A 17,891-nucleotide genomic window follows, 5' to 3' on the forward strand; every position below is an offset into this window, starting at 1 on the left:
GAGCCGGTGAGTTGGAAACGATGTGACCTATCACATAAATGTAACATTTCATTCAGTTTCAGAAGCATGTCTACCAAAGGATATTGCAGTTCGATTCTTTGAATTTCCTGAAATCTGACTACATAATGTGGAATGGGGTGAGCTCTTTCATATAAATTCATACAACTTCTGATAGTGAGTTCTGCCATACTGAGGGGGACAAAATGTGGTACAAAGAAGTACGAGAAAAAATGTATCGACGTCAGCAATAACGTTTTTGCAGTAAATCTCAACCAAGTTTCTGGTCTATTTCCTCTTCTGTTCAGTTTTCTCACATTTAAAAGGGTCTTTGTACAGAGACAACATGAGATTTGCTTGTAGCTACAGCACCTAAAAAACCCACTGTAACCTATTTTCATATGCACACCAGCCTCGCTTTCAATAAAACACACACTGGCATTTTATAATTGCGATCAGTGAAATATATGAAAACAATCTAAAACACAGTTTAAAACAACAGTTGTTGTTGCTCTAAAGCTTCATATTTAAAAGCAGCTCAATGTAGAGCTGTCAGAAATTAAAATCAGCCTCCTCTTGTCATATTTGCAGCAACACTGTTGCTTCAGGCTGTGATCAGGCTTTTTATATCGCTCATACTCTCTCCATTAAAACAACCTGCTCCTCTTGGCTGAAATCAGCCCGTTGTCGCTCCATTTAGTGAGGAAGTGAGCCTCCTTCAGTACAGGCCGAAGGTCAGACTCATAATATATGGTTCAACCTTTGAACTGAAAGGTTTATCACATTATATGGTCTTAAAATGTGAAAATTCTAAATTAAGAAAAGTAATCAAAATGTAATCAAATGTAATTAGTTACATTACTTTGAGAAAGTAATTGAAATAGTTACACTACTATTACATTTTCAACAGGGTAACTTGTAATTGTAACCAATTACATTTCCAAAGTAATCTTCCCAACACTGGCAGCACCTATGGTAATATGTGGTAATTGCAGGTGTGTATATCACTTGTGTGGTATGGTGGGAAAATACATATCAATTACAGTGGCCTTTATCTTTCTTTTTGATTATGGCAATGTAAATGGCAACCCCACTATGACAACTGACATGCACCATTGAAATGGATGAAAGCGCTTCATACCTCAGGTTAGTGGAGTGCCTCTCTGCTGTCCTCTGTAGGTGTGGGCTGCCCAATACCGTACTGACAACATCAGATGGCAGCACACAAGTCCCATGATGAGACTGTGAGACAACAACACAACTCTTCACTTAAAAAAAAAAAAAAATGAGAAACCATTTGACACCACATATATTTTCATAAGCGGTGTTTTGGCTGACAACACACGAAGTTTAAAATATTTTATGAAACAGTGTATAATTATTATTTATCATTCGAAAATGTGATTTTGTTCTTATACAGAGCTTTCTATAAATCAATCAAAATGACATAGTCAAAAGACTATTATACAAATTGCAAAATGTGCAAGAGAAATACTGATCATGACGTTCCAGAGAATTTTCGAAGACTTCTGTCACAGTTTCATATCCTCTATTTTTCCCCAATGGACCCTGAATGCAACACAGCAGCAGAAGAAGTCTCCTTGCGCATGCTCGCAGATTTAGCATTTAGTGTACTGTAATGTGTGTGTGTTCCTCTGAAAGGTGTTTTGTCATTTAGCTTTATCGGTGTGTGTTTCTGCATCCATGTGTTAGCGTAGGTTGGTGCAAATTAATTTGCTGTCCATGTATCGCAGAGAAAAGTTGTAACGCCTAGCTACCGTAGAGCTATCGGGGTGTCGCTGGAGGAAACCGACTATGTCGACAAATAAAACAAAGAAAGTCAAAATGGCTACTAAATCTTGTCCTGAATGCGACCAACAGGTGAGAATATAGATTTTCATTCTCATTTGAACATAGTTACTGTTTGTCTAGTTTACGTCCTTTTCGTAATTTTCGTGATAACCGTCATGCCACATTTACAGCCAGCTCTTGAGACGGGATTGGGGTGCAGTGGTAGCCTTAGTGCACACGTGTAAACAACAAAATAACACAATTCTAGTCAAGGGTTGAACAAGTTAAGGTTTATTATCATGTTGAGCTAAGAATAGCCCTCATGTCTTCTGAACTGTCGATGTGACACATAATGACACCATTTCATCGCTTGGTATTTAACACATGTAGTACACTAATGATATTTCAGTCAATTATACTATTTTTTGTGCTATTATATTCGACTCCCTACTAATATACACGTTAAGAGAAACGTCAGCTGTCGAGGGAACTAGTTTAGAGGTCAAACTCACTAAAACAATTGATGTGTCGTGAGTTTGCTGCCCGAATTTAAGAGCGGTGCTTATTTCACAGAGATTCACGAATGGAACTGGTGCGTGAGCATTTCTCCATAGCTTACACTAATATGTTACGGCTTTCATTGTATTACAGCTTTGGGAATTTTAACCAAAAAGTCAAATGAAAACATTTGTTTAATATCACCTCCAGAAGGGACCAGCTTTTTTTGTCTTTGAAATTAATGCTACAGTGTTTCGTCATTTAAAGGGGGGCTCCACCCATTTTACAATTCAAAGTATGCTTGCAGCCCTTGAGGAGCGGGCCTACGAACTCTGAAAGAAGGAGTTGTGCAAAATCTGAGAAATGGCCTCAGGTGATGTCACCTGGAATGAAAAGAAAGAAGGGAGCCTGCCAGACCTCTGTAGACTACTCTTCACCTCTTCTTGATAGCCTACATTAGCCACTGCTACCATAAGACTGCCAGTATACTCCATCAGAACTGCTTGTAAGTCAAATAGTGTTGACTGACACACATACACACCTTTTTGCTGTTGGAATTGAGAGTGGGATGCTCTGTCTTTTTTCTGGCCTGAAACCCACAAACCAACATTCACACTCGAGCCATGCTCAGTAAAGATGAGAAGGGAACCAGAGTCTGAACTCTCTTTAGATCTTTTTCACTCATGACACAACTATTTCTGACACTCATCCTGTGAACAACTGGCTGTTTTCCAGGAGAGACTTCTTGAAAATGGGTACTGTTAAGCCCCACATATGTACGATATGGTGGTCCCCTACATGAAGACCCCTTTATCTCTGCCTTCAGGTGTGGCTGTGTGATGGCCTTAATATGAACTAGCTTTGTTTGAGCGTTAACTTACCCTTACACACTTGAATGTCTAAATAGTTCTGTTTTAGGTCCAGTGGCGTTGTGGGTAATCTAGGCTCCAGGTTTTGACAAGGGAGAAGAATGCATGCAATAAAAATGACATATGCTGCATCCACTAGTTTCTTCTTGTGAGTGTGACAATGTTATAGGAGTGCATTGCAAAACTGGTGAAGCTCTTGACAGGGTTCGTACGGGTGCTTGAAATCCTTGAAAGTGCTTGAATTTCAATGTTGTGTTTTCAAGGTCTGAAAAGTGCTTGGATTTTAGTTTAAGTGCTTGAAAGTGCTTGACATTATAATTCTGTGTCTTTTACAAAATTGGGATCAGACTGGATAATTAATTTCTGAAGTTTTTGCTATTATAGAATATAATTTTAGATGTTTACAGCATAATACAATGTACATAATTGTGATAAAAAGTGAAGAAAAAAATCACAAGTATATATATTCCTTTAGATACGTATTTTACCCCAGCAGTAAGGTGCTGGAAAATCTTTAAAATGACCCTTAAAAGTGCTTAAAAAGTGCTTGAATTTGACCGTGAAAAATGTGTACAAACCGTGTCTTGAGTAAGCCGGCCAAAAGCACATCCTACTTTGCTCTATGATAGACTGTCAGAGTACCTTTTTGATCGTGTCTGCTTCTCACAGCTGCAGGCTTTATGATGTTTTCATATTCATTCAGTGGTGTGTCTCAGGTATTGTACTGTCTGTGTCATCTGTGTGCAGGCGATGTACTGTGTTGCACCATTGTGCTGTGACACATTGGTGAGATATTGCATCTATATTGATTGCTCATGAAATGGGTTAGTGTTTGTGCGTGTGGGTAATGGATGAATCCAGTAGGGCATGAATCATATCCTCCTTCACCCTTATCCCATTAGCAATAGTCTTACAGGGCTAAAACTATATGAACTAGAACCATTGTTGCGCACTAAAACCCTGAAAGTATATGTCTGTTTTGTTAAAAAAAAGTTTGTGTGTGTGTGTTAACAACAGTTACAACAGCCCTGTAACAGTAACTAAATCTTGTGCATGTTTCCTGTTTGTTTCTCTCTAGATTCCAGTAGCGTGCAAGTCGTGTCCATGTGGTTATGTGTTCATTAGCAGAAAACTCCTAAATGCCAAATTAAATGAGCGGTCTTCTCCAGCCATAGCAGGTAAGGTTAAGCTTGCATAAAAGCTTATGAATTATACCTGAAAATGTAGTTCGACCTTGGGTTTAATGCTTTCTTGATTCTTCTAAATGCGGTTTGAGCAAAGTGTAATTCATTTTGCCAAACCTGCATCTCTGACTGGCAGACTCTCTGAACTTATCAGCCTGTTCTACTTGTGATATACTTGCCTTCACCTACTTTGTTATTATATCCACATTATTGTTGATAAGTTGCCTAAAATTTAATTATAATAATATTTTGTCAAAATACCTATAGTCAATCCTACGATCCAGTTACAGTGTTGATGTTGAGCTATTCTGTCAAAAATATTGTGATATTAGACTTTTTCCCAGTCCTAGCATTTCTGAAGTGCTTTTGAGGGGATTTCAAAATGTTGACACATATTTTGTGTTTTTCGTGACATAGCTTAAAAACATGGCACTACAATTTTATGGGCAGCTGTAGTCAGACTCTGGAGGGTTGTGGGATACATAGGCTTATTGGCAACCCTCATTTTCATCACAAACACACCAAGCACGACATGTCACCTCTGCTTCACAATATAAGTTGCTGCTTCCTACTTACACATAGAGTAAAATGTTACCAAATCATTATCAGACCATCAACACCATGTGTAGCAACCAGTATAATATATTGATGCCTATAACTTTAACTAACTCTCTTACGGAAAAAAATGCAGGTAATAATCTAAGTAATTAACAACATCCCTGCGACCATTGGTCAAGAACAAAAAATGTCAGACATGAATAAGATGTTAGACATTAATACTAGATAACATTGTTAGAACACAAGTTGCAAAATATCGCTCAGTGAGAGATAGTGTCCTAATCAAGCTTCCAATGTCCATTATTAAGTGCCTCAAGCAACTGGATAGCAGGAGCTTCATTTTTGGTAAGGCAGTCTGACAGTTGCTTGTTTGTGGTGGACAAGAGAAATTGCTTAATCTTTTGAGTTCGATTGCGTTCTGTTATGTTCCTTATTTCTTGGCGTTATCTGATCTCGGGTATCGACTTTTTGGACTGCAACAACCAGTGAATGATTTTATGTCACACAGGTTATTGGAGTCGCATGTTCAGTGTCATTAGCCCTGTTCACACTGCCTTTTGGGATGCGGTGATCCAGCGTCAATTCTCCGCCTCTGTGTGAATGTCTCAGGGGCGGCAAGGGGTGAAATTTCGCTCTGGTGCTGATGCCCCCTTTCGAGGTATTGTCAGAGGCGCAGTGTTGACGAACCGAACCAGTGAATGGATAAGCTGTCTTATCCATTCACTGGTTCACTGGTTCACTGGTCACCAGCTCAAACTCACAAAGTGTTTATGTTGGGAAAAAAAAACCACTGCGACGGTCAGCTCTCCAGACCGAGACTTCAGTGAACTTTCCCCCAGAAAACAGCCTCCTTCCCAGCAAGTGACAGAGTCAGACAGCGTCCAGTTTACTGATGGCGATTATGTAATTATGTAATTTAGAGCGAAAAATGTAACACATTTCTATTTTTTCATCAGCACAACAAGGTGTTCTCCTTGAGGGCCTCCATCAGACAGGCAGACTTCAAAATGAGCAGTGTTAGGCAAGTTACTTTCAAAATGTAATTTAATATTGTACTTTTTACACTACTACTTTTTAGTTACTTTCAACAAAATGCCCAAATAACCTATATAGAACAATTAAATAGCCTAGATCTTTTTTAATTATTGGGAAGGCAGACAAAGAATCAAAGTCTGAAATGCATTTTTTAATTGTAGGCTCAGTCATGTGAAACACAATAGACCTACACCTCCCATAATGTAGCCTATAAGACATGACAAGACAAAAATCTATTTCTATGCCTTTTTATTAGTTTATAGTGTATTATTAGTCCACAGAACAAGGAATGCATGGGCATATGTGATGCAAGAATTTAAATGAAAGTGCATTTGGAGGGTTTGGCTTCATCATTAAGCCTACGTATTACGGCTCATTCTGTCACACAGAGACTTAACAATTAACTTCTTGGCAGGACTATATTAAACACACACACATGCATAGCCAATATTAATTCCGTCAAGCGCGATGTAGGTGGATTCTTAAAAAAAATAAAATAAACACTTCACTTCGATTGGTAACACAAATTGTAATGTGTTGCATGACATAACTGTAGTAATATATTACTGAAATGTTATTAGTAACTCATTACAGAACTCCATTACCGCTAGGAAAATATATTCCTGTAGTTGGTTGCTGTTGGAACGCGTTACCCCCAAACACTGCAAATGAGGCATCACTTAACACAGTCATCCTCAAGGCACCATCTCTGCCCAGGTGAAGATCAGAGTTAGCTTCTTAGACTTTCATGCATGAAAGCAATGTGGACATGAAGTATAATCATGCATAGTACGCCGCCTTGCATACTAAAAATAAGCCACAAAAAAGTCAGTAAAGTCATGTTCTCTGTGTTGTTCTCCGTGTTGTTCTCCACTGTGCTGCGACTGCGCTATGACATGATGTCGTATGTAAAGAGGTAACCATGCTCAGGCCCAGTTGTGTCCAAAGCATTGTGAGTGCCGGCCAGCAGGGGACTGGGGTGGAGGGACAATCGTGCTGTATGGAACGGAGCAACTGGGCCCAGTGTGAGTGCGTCCTTGGTGGCACATGTGGATGAGTCCTTTTGCAGCTCTGACACATGTAACTCCTCAAAACCTCTAGCCATCAGCTGTTCATTTGGCTGTAAACCAGTAGCCCCATTCACTCTGCCCTTTGAGTTCAGGGAACATGCGCCAATTCTCCGCATCCTCTTCTATGCGAAAGTCTCAGATGAGGCAAGGGGTGAAATTTCAATGCGGCTCTGGATGTAGTGTCAGAGGCGCAGCAGAGGTGAATCGTACCTTTGTGAATGGATAAGCCGGGGGGTGTCGATCTGATGGTGTTTATAGTCTGATAACAAAACAGATCCTTCACTCAACAAAATAAAGAGAAATGTCCCACAAGGCAATGTTACAGGACCAAACAACAGTAACATAGTAACTGATGATGTCTTAGGCAACTTATATGAGGAAAAAGGTACATGTTTAGATTAACAGGTAGACACTGGGGGAAACACCTTGAAAAAAACACACAGGCATCATCATCATTGCTGTGTAGGTTCCATACTGGTGCGACTTTATGCCGGTGCTGCTTGGTTCTGTGGGAACAAACTCTGGCGGAGAATTGGTGAACCTCTAATGTGGAGATAAGGTGGCGTCCTTCTTACATAAAGAGCTTTCCTGGCAGTTTCAATAATAGGTGAACCAAAACACTCTTCAGTGGCTGTCTCTTTTGTGGACATGTTGCACTCCTCTATCTTTCCTGTGTCACTAGCTTGATTGATTGATTCATGTGAAAGTTAGATTGGTGAACAATCTGTGGATCCGTTGTGTCCAAACATGCACTTTGAAACCTAACATGGCATCGGGAAGTTCCATTTTATGTATCTGAGAATAGGATTATATAGTCCACCATGGATACACTGCAGTCTGTCGTGATCCGGTCGAAGTTTGAGTAAACTTTATATGTTCGGTCTTTTTTCTTTCATGAGATTTTCTTCACATGATGATTTTTTTGTTTTGTAATTATCATCTGTGTTTTCTGCTCCAGACAAGCTGGATTTTAAGCGAAGAAGGACAGAGCGCATCCGCAGAGAGAGGATTGACTCTTCTTTAACCAATGACATGGAAAACAGGAGAAGATCCCGGGCCAATAGCCAAACAGATCCAATCCGGAGAGGACGGGGCAGACCAAAAACAGTGGGGTTGAAGAAACAGGAAGAGGAAAAAGGTAAAATACTCATAACTTGAGGTCTTTTATACATTTTTTCTGTATCTGTATTGAATGGACCAGACTAGAAAATAGCAATTTTCTTTTTCTTTCCCAAGAAAACACAACAATTCTCTGTGAGCTATTTACACAAGAATTTATTACACCTTGTCTACTTAATGTTTCTTTCATCATAGTCTATATCTGATTATGATAACAAAGGCAATTTGGTTTACTTTTATTTAATAGTCTGGGATCCTGTTGGAGTAGGACATGGAGCTGTTTCCACACAAGTTGTGGAACAACTTTTTGTATGTGTCTGTAGCTTTACCTCCATGTTCTAAGTCTAAGCAGTATGTAAAATACCTCTTGATTGTTGTAATTCGGACTGATGAAGGCATCTTAGCTTTGGGTAAGATATATTTTTGCACAAGATGAGAAATGTAGTCTAGGTTTTGCCCCCCATCATTTACATTTGAAGCAAGTTATTAGGAAGGGATCTCTTACTGGCCAGTATGAACTAGAGAAATGATTACAGCAAGCACAAATGTAACTTGATGATGTTACACTAGATGGATAGCAGTAGCAGTGGTGTATGGCATAGACTGTAAATAGGATGAGATGTAGCCTGGAGTTGTGCCAGGGACCTGCCACTTCCCCTTCAAAATACAGAACCTAGACATCCCCAGGTAACCACTCACTGTCTGAAAGCACCTCAAATCTGTGTGATTGTGTGGGAGTTGAGCTGTAACTTGCTACACATGAGTTGCATCATGCAAGTGAGTAACATTGTAGAGTTGAGATCAAACTCAAAATGTATACATGCTTGTACTGTTCTAGCACGTGTAAAGTCATTCATTATTAACTACTACCATGGCTACAGTAACAGACGAATAGACTGAATATGGAGAAAAGTTAGACTTTGTCTACAAACCGAAAATTATTTATTTACATTTATTAATTAGAGCATTCACAATAATCACTCAAAATCAGCAGGAAAAGGTGTGTAGTAACAGCTACCTAGTGTTAATTTCTCTCTCTTCCCAAACTTCCCTGTCGACTTGCCTCCCTCCATTTGTGGACTGCAGCAAGGGGGGAAAAAGCTGCTCATTTAATCATTTCACAAAATGCCAACTTAGGGGCGCCTCGGTTGGTAGAGCATGCATCCCATTCCCATATACAGAGGCTCTGTCCTTGCTGCGGCATCCAAGTGTTTGAGTCCGACCGGCAGCCCTTCACTGTGTGTCATCCCCCATCTCACTCATCCCGTAGTCCTGTTATCTGCACGGAACGGAACGGAAAAAAAAAAATATACAAACATATTTAGACACTAAAAAGTATTAGACCACATACCAGCTTAGCTTGCATTTCATGCACAGAACTCATAACGCTTTAAATAGCCCACACTTCAGGAGTCTCAATGTGATATGATTGCTCCCTTTATCTGTTTTTAAAATCAGTTTCAAAATAGGCATCAAGTGATGTTTCGGAAACTTCAGTTGGAAATAAAAAGACAGGTTAGATAACATCTAATATTGTACAAAATCGATTGAGACAGAGGAGGTGTCGGATCCTATCAAATAGATACCCAGTACTCTAAATAGCTTATTACTTTAAGATTTTTTTTTTGAGAAAATATATTAAAGCAAAACTCTCACCAAAATGCAACCTAGGCTTGTGAATGTATATGAGTCCAACTGTCGTGTAAAAGCATAATTAAGATGAAAGAGGCACTTTTTAGATTTACCATAGTTTTGTTTTCGGGCAAGCTCATTTTCAGTGGAGTGCTGGGGCACTCTTACGATAGCATCAAAATCGCTATTTTTAAAACACTAAGAAGGCTCGACAGAACATGAAACTTTGCTCGTAGTATCACCAGGGTCCCTACACATGAACACGAGCATTGAGAACATTGTTTGTGTACACAGAGTGTGCTAAAAAGAAAGTTTTCGGAAAACTCACGTTCTCAGATGTTTCCTCTGCTCGCTGCCGTCCTGGCAGCTGAGAACTTTCGCTCTCTGAATGTGACGTAACATGGAGGATAGTTATTATGCTTTTACACAAAGGTTTGACTCATATACATTAACAAAAAAAGCCTAGGTTGCATTTTGGCGAGAGTTTTGAAAAGAGTTAAGAAAAATCTAAATGTCATCATGGCACGTCACTTGAATTTTTTACCTGCCACAAACAACATTTGCTTTCTGTCTCACCCTCTATGGGGCAAGCATCTGTACCATTAAATACTATATTTGCCAAATGAGATGTCAGTAATTGACTGTGTTTTTATTGTGTTCACAGAGAAACAGGAGAAGGAAGTGGATATTTATGCAAGTCTCTCTGACGAGAAGGCCTTTGTGTTTTCTGTGGCCTTGGCTGAGATCAACCGCAAGATTCTGGGTCAACAGCTCATTTTATAGATTAAAGCCTGAATAAAAAGCGCACACACAGAGAACCTATCATAGAAAAGCTTTCAAAAAGCAAGAGGATGACCAAAGAAGGCAGAAATTGCTGGAGCTGAACTTTGACTGAGACTCTCAAAACTGCTGAAGCTTCAGACTGAAGTCGGGGGTGTTGTCACTGAAGGAAATCAGAGCTCTCTTAACACCTGGAATGATACACCCACAACAGACATGCAAACACATGTTGCTGGACTAAAAGCTAGACTACGCTTTATATGTTGTAATGACATAGAGTGTTGTTGATAGATCCAGGGAAAGGGGGTATTGATGTCATTTCCCACCTGAGATACATACATCTGTATAAATCCACACCATAATGTGTTTTAAAGGCCTTTAATTTTAAATGAATGGAATTTAGGAGAGTGAGAAACTAAATAAATACTACATTCACTCGTTTGAAGTAAACTGTATGATCAAGTGCACATCTCCAGTTGACTCCATGTTATTGGAAGGGATCCGTCTGTTTTACACTTCTATTCATTGTTTGTTTTATAAACTGAAGATGATGCCTGTGTGATTGAGACTGATGCTCATCATGTTTCTTTGATTGCCATTGTTTCTATAGGTATTGTTCAAACTTTCCTAGAATCATAGAGGTAGTCAGACATTATTGTTGGTAAATTGATGTTCTGTTCGATGGGCCATAGCAAAAATACCATAATTGCATACTGTGATAAAATCGCAATATATACATATTGTTTTTCTAACAGCAATTATTCTTATTTAACAATTTACATAGACATTTTTACATGGTAAAGACACTTTTCACCAAAAATATGTCAGACTGTCTGGCCTCTAACATTCTTCTTTACAGATTGTATTTAAAAAAAATCATCCACTGGTCACCAGTGTTCCTGTTACTTCCCAATAATAAAACCATTAATTACAATATTTTAATTAACTTAAAGGTGGGGGTGGTAATATTGTTCAGATGCATTTTTTTAATAATAATTGGAGAAACTCTCAAGATCCAGATGGCAATCAAAATTTAAAATGTATATATATATGGTCTGTGGCAGCAAAGGGCTTTATTAACTTCATCCAATCAATTTTAGCGCCAAAGATATTGTATGGACGGCCTACCTGTCTATCAGTCCGCCCACTTGCGCTGACTCCACCCATCATTCATCGTTTGTGACTGGAGTCTGTGCACGCACAGCTGGAGCTGTGGCGAAGAATGGCAGAGTAAGTGCTGCCACACTTTTCAGTAGCAGCTGCAGCTTGCACTGCCAAACGGAGCAAGAAAAAAAAAAGAGACTGGATTAGACCACAAACAAAAAGAAGTTGGATAGCTTAACATTGGAGTGGCTGTTCAAAGATGGCGACAGCTGATGGAGTGGAAGGCCTGAAAACGGACGCCATGGTTGCTGTGTCTCTGTTGGACAGGTAATGAGCTGTGGTTTTTTTTTATAATTCTGTCTCTGCATTATATGGTCAACGTAGCTAACATTAGCTCCTTATGTTGCTGTAGTATGTATATGAGGGCACTGCACTCGACACTCAATGACAGGCAACAGTTCGTCTCCCTCTCTGGCCACACATCCACCCTCTCACATGTCACATAAAAACATGGTTGTCCCAGAACTTCCTCAAACTCAACAGTGACAAAACAGGGCTCCTCATTGGCACTAAAGCCACGATCAACAAAACTGGACCCATCTCAATCACCATTGACAGCTCGACCATCTCTCCCTCCCCCCTAGCACGCAATCTTGGCGTTATCCTGGACCCCACCCTCTCCTTTGATCCCCATGTCAGCTCCATTGTCGAGACCTCCTATTTCCACCTCCGCCGCATCGCCAAAATCAGACACTGCCTCTCCCCCCCGCTGCTGAATCCCTTATCCACGCCTTCATCTCCTCACGTCTTGACTACTGCAACTCCCTCCTCACTGGCATCACCTCTCATTCCCTCCATAGACTCCAAATGGTCCAAAACTCTGCTGCTCGCCTCCTTACTCACACCCGGGCCCGTGAACACATCACCCCCGTTCTCTCCACTCTCCACTGGCTCCCCATCAAACAACGCATTGATTTCAAAATACTCCTCCTGACCTTTAAGGCTCTCCATCACCTGACCCCACCCTACCTGTCTGACCTCCTTATCCCCCATCGCCCCTCCCGAGCCCTCCGGTCCTCCTCCACTCTCACTCTAACCGCACCACCATCCAGACTCAAGAGACAGAGCCTTCTACAGAACAGCACCCCGACTCTGGAACTCTCTCCCCCAACCAGTCCGCGACTCTCCCTCACTTTCCACATTCAAATCCCGTCTAAAAACCTACCCCTTTTCCCAAGCCTACGACCTCCCCTACCCATAACCACCTTCATTCCTGCCCTCTCCCCTTGACCTGCCCCTCTACACTCTCCTTCTACCCTCCTCACCCATTCAGCCCCCCACCGCTCTTCAATCCATCCTTGCCACCTTTTAGACTGCTGTTGTACCTGTTTTGTCTGTTTGTCTGTAACAATGCCATCTATCTCACACTCCACCATTGCTTCTGTTCTCTGTTGTGCTTTGTGTTTATTATCTTTTCGTGTCTTTACCTCGGTAGCAACTTTGGGTCATTGAAAAGCACTATATAAATAAAATGAATTATTATTATTATTAGCCAACGTTAGCCAGCTAGCTATGATAGCCTACTGCCATATGAAAGGTATTTACATATAACGTCACCCGTTTACTGGCAGGCCAACTTTTACATGTCCTGTGGATCTTATCCATATTGCAGTGTTCACACATGCACTGCTACCCTGGTCTGTTTGGACATCAGCCAGCCGAGCTGGATGTGAGAAGTGGACTAATTCTTGTGTGCTACACCTGTGAAAGGCCAAGTCCACTGCTTAGAGGTCATGGGAAGATTGCATATATCTGTGAATATAGTTGATATGGTGGTTGTTAAGCAGCTATTGTTAGATGGTAATTATGTGCTGTTCATTATAGTCTTTAAACTGGATATTTTGCGAATGTGCTGATGTTGCCTATTTCTGTGCTCTTTACATAACAGCCTCGCATCAACTTCCAGCCTTCTAAATATTGGTTCACAACAGAACCGTGTCCTGATGTTTCCACCATTTCTGCAGAGTCTCTCAAGTGAGGTGAGTGTAACTTGATGCTGATAGCGACATGGCTCAGACCACTGTTATTCATGTAATATGTATCTTTGATGGTTATATTTCATGCATGTGTCCTTCAGTCATATCATGTTGGTTTGCTTTCTGTTTCTTACCTTTTATTATATTGTTTACTTTTTCCTATTCATATTGTCTTTTGTTATATTGAACTGTCCTTTGGCTGCAGTGAAGAACAAATTTCCTCTTTGCAGGACTAATAAAGGAATTCTGATTCTGATTCTGATTTATGTGCATGAATGTGCTCCTTAGTAGGAATACAATACATAAAGGAATGGCATCATTTCATTAGTTGCACCAGAACATTTTTGATTTACAGTGAAAGAAAACAGTACACCTCGGTGTCTGGGAGGCTGTGGTTGCTGCTGCACAAAAAGTTGATCGTCAGAAGATCAAGAAACTCACTGGTCACTGATTTTTTTTTCCTTAATGTCAGAAATGTTTTTTTTTTTAAGTTTTGAATTGTTTGTTTTACAATTCTCACTTAAAAAGATGAAAATAAAAAAGTGAGATGGGAATATGTGTGTTTTTTAATTCAGTTGCGTAACAATTCTGCACACTAATAGTTGCCCAATAAATGTGCACATATAGATATTCTCCTAAGAAAGCCAAAACTTCACTTTTACTTTCTTAAATACTGATGTTTGAGGTTTATTAACATTTTGGATTAACTGAGAGCACTGTAGTTGTTCACTGATAAAAAAAATAATCCTCAACTTGCCTGATAATTGTGCACACTGTGTATTTCCTGGAAATACATGAAGTTCTCCACCCTTTTACAGTTTTCTGTAATTATACATTTTGCAGAGATGATTTTTCAGTTGCAGGAGTTGAGGAATTGGACAGGCAATGTTATAACAAAGGACTGTGGCAGCACCGACATCAGAACCAAACCTGTTGGCCAATGACCTGTCTTTATAATCAATCAGGAAACCTATGGATGTCCTTCCTGTATAAAGTTGTCTACACTGATTGTACTGTATAAACAATAAAAGTTTTTATTTTTTATTTACATGTGTTCCGAAAGATTCAATAAAGAATAGTCTTACCTAATTCAGTTGTTATTATTAGTGCATCATGTAAAGTGTTAGAACTGTAATGAGAATGGGTGGATTGTTTAAAAAGGCATCTTACATTTTCAAGGCTTTATTAAAACGAGTCAGAGATAATGCAAGACATGGAGTAAAATACAGAAAAAGAAATAAATAGGTGTCAGGCAGAGTTCCAGCACTTGATGTGATTGCTCCAAATGTAGTCCTTGAATTCTGGCCTGTAAAGCAATAGATGAGCAACATGATAAGATATTTTTATGGAACAGACCTCAACTGTCCTCGGCATACTGTGAACATAATTTCAATGGTCCATATTTTAGACATTCCTGGACAAAACAACAGATGTCCCAGCTTATATTACATTTTTTTTAAGTACTAGACCTTCATCTTTCTGTACATTCTCCCACTTACTTTGTTTATTGTTAAAACAAAATTCTAATTGTCGAAAACTAATTGGCAAGAAATGTGATTCTGATTAGGGCAATTGTGTGTCCACACGTCTGCCTACATGCCTGGTCAATATACTGTACAAACAAATGGTTGTAGGTGTTTTTTTTGTCCGAGAAAAAGCACGAGCAGTGTTCCACTTTAGATTCCTAACCACGTGCAATCCTTTGAGCTTGAAGATCTTTTGCTCAATGTATGTCATCTTTTCCGAGAACATCTAAGTTACTCCTTGACCTGTCGCCCTCCCACAGCCTCTGCCTCACTTTCCTCAGCCTGTCTGCATCATCAGTCAACAATGCTCTTATCATTGAACATGCAAAACATCGTCTCACCATGAGTCCCATTCAGTATTCACGTTCTTCTGTGTGGATAACAAAAATATAAAACATGTAGCAGGTCCCCCACTGATCTTGATGTTTTAGCTTTGCCATATCTAATGTTACCATAGCCAGCTTCTGCTAGCTAACCAGCAATAAGTTACAATGTTGTTGTTACAGTAATTCATACATACACTGATGGCGGTGGCTGCCATGCAAGGTGCCGACCAGCACATCAGGACCAGTTAGGGGGGATCAGTATCTTGCCCAAGGACACTTCGACATGTAGACCAGGGGAATCGAACCAGCGACCTTCTGATAAAAATACACTGCTTCTACTTGCTCTGAGTCTTTACCGAAAGGTATAGTGACTGGTGAATTTTTTGCAGTATGTGACATTATCTTTGATCCTATGTAGCAGGACATATTTCCACATTTTGTCCCTAATGTTCCACACAGGTCAGATATAAAGTGGTGTTGTGAGGCTTCTAATTGTTCCAGGGTATGTTGCGAAAACAAAGCGCTTGTAAGGGTGTGCTAACGCTTTAACTCAGCTGCTACAGTGACAATTCCAGCTTGAAACAGGGTTTAAATGATGTCCTTCAAGTCAATTTGGTATCTCATAGCGGTTTCACACTGGCACAGTTCTGGTTCTGGCACTGGTTCGGTTCTGGAGTCTCAGAACCTTGGTGCTGTCTGGCGAACCAGCCCGCTTTCACACCAGTTTAAGTGGAACCAAAGTGGGAGGACTAGAAAGGGGGTCTCGCCCCAAATACTTACTTCCTTTTTTCTTTGCTTGCCTCTGGTAAGGGATTTCTCTCTTCTCAGAAGCAGCACTGGTGTCATGTCTGCTGGTGGAGGGCTCACTGTTGGTGGTGGTGTCGGATAATTCTGAAGGCGATATTAAATCAGATGAGTCATCAGGCTTAGATATAGCCTATTTGACACACTGCATACTGTTCTATTATTACTAAAATATCCTTGCTATGTCTTCATCTGTGCAATTACTATAATGTCTATAACAATTAGTATAACTGCAATAATTCATGAATGATGTTCACTGTATAATTTTAATACCATTGGTACTACAGTATCTGCTACATTTAATCAACATAAGTTGGCCTATGTGAACTTATTAATATTTCAAGGAGTGGTGTGTAGTCAACCTACCGCCATCGTATATGGAAGACCCAGACTCATCAATTGTTGTGGCAGCTGTGGCGGAATTCAGTGCCCCTGTCACCTGGTTAGCTGGTCTGTGACCCATAACGCTGTCCAGCAGCTCGTAAGAATCACCTGTATCGCCATGTCCAGCTCCACTTTTGCTCAAGTCTTTTTTTGTGTCCCTATAGTCCTTCTTTAGTTTTTTAAGTTTATTAATTATTTGGTCTGGCGTTCGGGTGAACCCAGCCTTGGCCATCTCTTCTGAAAGTTCGTTGTATAGTTTGCTCTTTCTTGTGGAGGTCTGTAGTTTCTCCTGGAATTCAGGTGATGCCCAAATCGCCACCAAACACTTTGTTTCTTCTGCCGACCACTGAACATTTTTCTTCTCCATCGTCTTCTCTGCTTTCTTTCCTTCTCTTCCTGCTTTCTTTCCTTCTCCTTCCTGCTTTCCTGCTCGACACGCCCACTGGTGATGTCACGGTTCGCAAGGAAAAAACAACTATTTTTAGGTTCCGCTGCGAACCGACTTTTCAGGTTCCGAAACAAATAATTTTTCAGTCTGAAGGCACCGGCCGGTTCAAAGTTGCGTTCGGGAACCAGAACCGTGCCAGAGCCCTGCCAGTGTGAAACCGCTATCAGTGATACGGATATGCTGGATGAGCTGTATGGAGCCATTTGCTTGTTTTGTTTTTTTTTTTCGCTTTTTATTCCTATGTCTTTTTACAGTTTCAGAGAAGACACAGTATTTAAATACAGCACAGTTCTCACCAACTTCTTGGTTTTGGCGGGAGAAATTGCATCTAGTGTACAGTAAGCATTGTTCAACAGTTTAACTTGGGCTTCAGTGTAGTACGCTTACACATTTGGTTTTTATCTTTTCTTTTTTTAGAGTAATCCTTTTAAAAGTGCTTTATTGTTGAGGTGCAAGATCTTACATACATTTAATATATATTCTACATATGATGTTGTTCATACTCAATCCGCCTAAAATATAGCATATGAAGAGCAAATAATAGAAATGAAGTTTGAAAAATATAATCTCAATTGAATGGACGTCAATTTCTCGATATTATTAAAAATATGAACGAACTTGTAAGTTTTTTGTCCATAATTATTCCTCATTTTCTGTCATGTCGTATTGTTTTCTATACGCATCAATTTGAGTTTACATCAATTGGTGTATGTTAACCCAAGTTAAGAGT

General features: G+C 40.0%; 2 protein-coding genes across 3 annotated transcripts; one reads left to right on the forward strand and one right to left on the reverse strand.

The window, feature by feature from the left end:
* The first annotated feature begins 1,554 nt into the window (after positions 1-1,554).
* On the forward strand, positions 1,555-11,285 carry c4h16orf87 (chromosome 4 C16orf87 homolog). The gene is made up of 4 exons (XM_030414130.1): positions 1,555-1,878; positions 4,234-4,333; positions 7,961-8,140; positions 10,418-11,285. The coding sequence occupies exons 1-4, from the start codon at positions 1,813-1,815 to the stop codon at positions 10,534-10,536; spliced, it is 465 nt and encodes a 154-aa protein (XP_030269990.1). The 5' UTR covers positions 1,555-1,812; the 3' UTR covers positions 10,537-11,285.
* LOC115580151 (zinc finger and SCAN domain-containing protein 20-like) lies at positions 8,139-17,875 on the reverse strand. 2 transcript variants are annotated; one of them, XM_030414129.1, is made up of 4 exons: positions 16,696-17,875; positions 16,306-16,416; positions 11,662-11,804; positions 8,139-9,400 (listed from the first exon to the last, which is right to left on the reverse strand). In XM_030414129.1, the coding sequence occupies exons 1-3, from the start codon at positions 17,078-17,080 to the stop codon at positions 11,704-11,706; spliced, it is 597 nt and encodes a 198-aa protein (XP_030269989.1). In that variant the 5' UTR covers positions 17,081-17,875; the 3' UTR covers positions 8,139-9,400; positions 11,662-11,703. The 2 variants fall into 2 exon arrangements, with proteins under 2 accessions (XP_030269989.1, XP_030269988.1); XM_030414128.1 differs by lacking the exons at positions 8,139-9,400; positions 11,662-11,804 and adding an exon at positions 14,802-14,979.
* Between the last annotated feature and the right edge of the window lie 16 nt (positions 17,876-17,891).

This window comes from Sparus aurata, chromosome 4 (genome assembly GCF_900880675.1).
Source record: "Sparus aurata chromosome 4, fSpaAur1.1, whole genome shotgun sequence".
NCBI classification, from domain to species: Eukaryota; Metazoa; Chordata; class Actinopteri; order Spariformes; family Sparidae; genus Sparus; species Sparus aurata.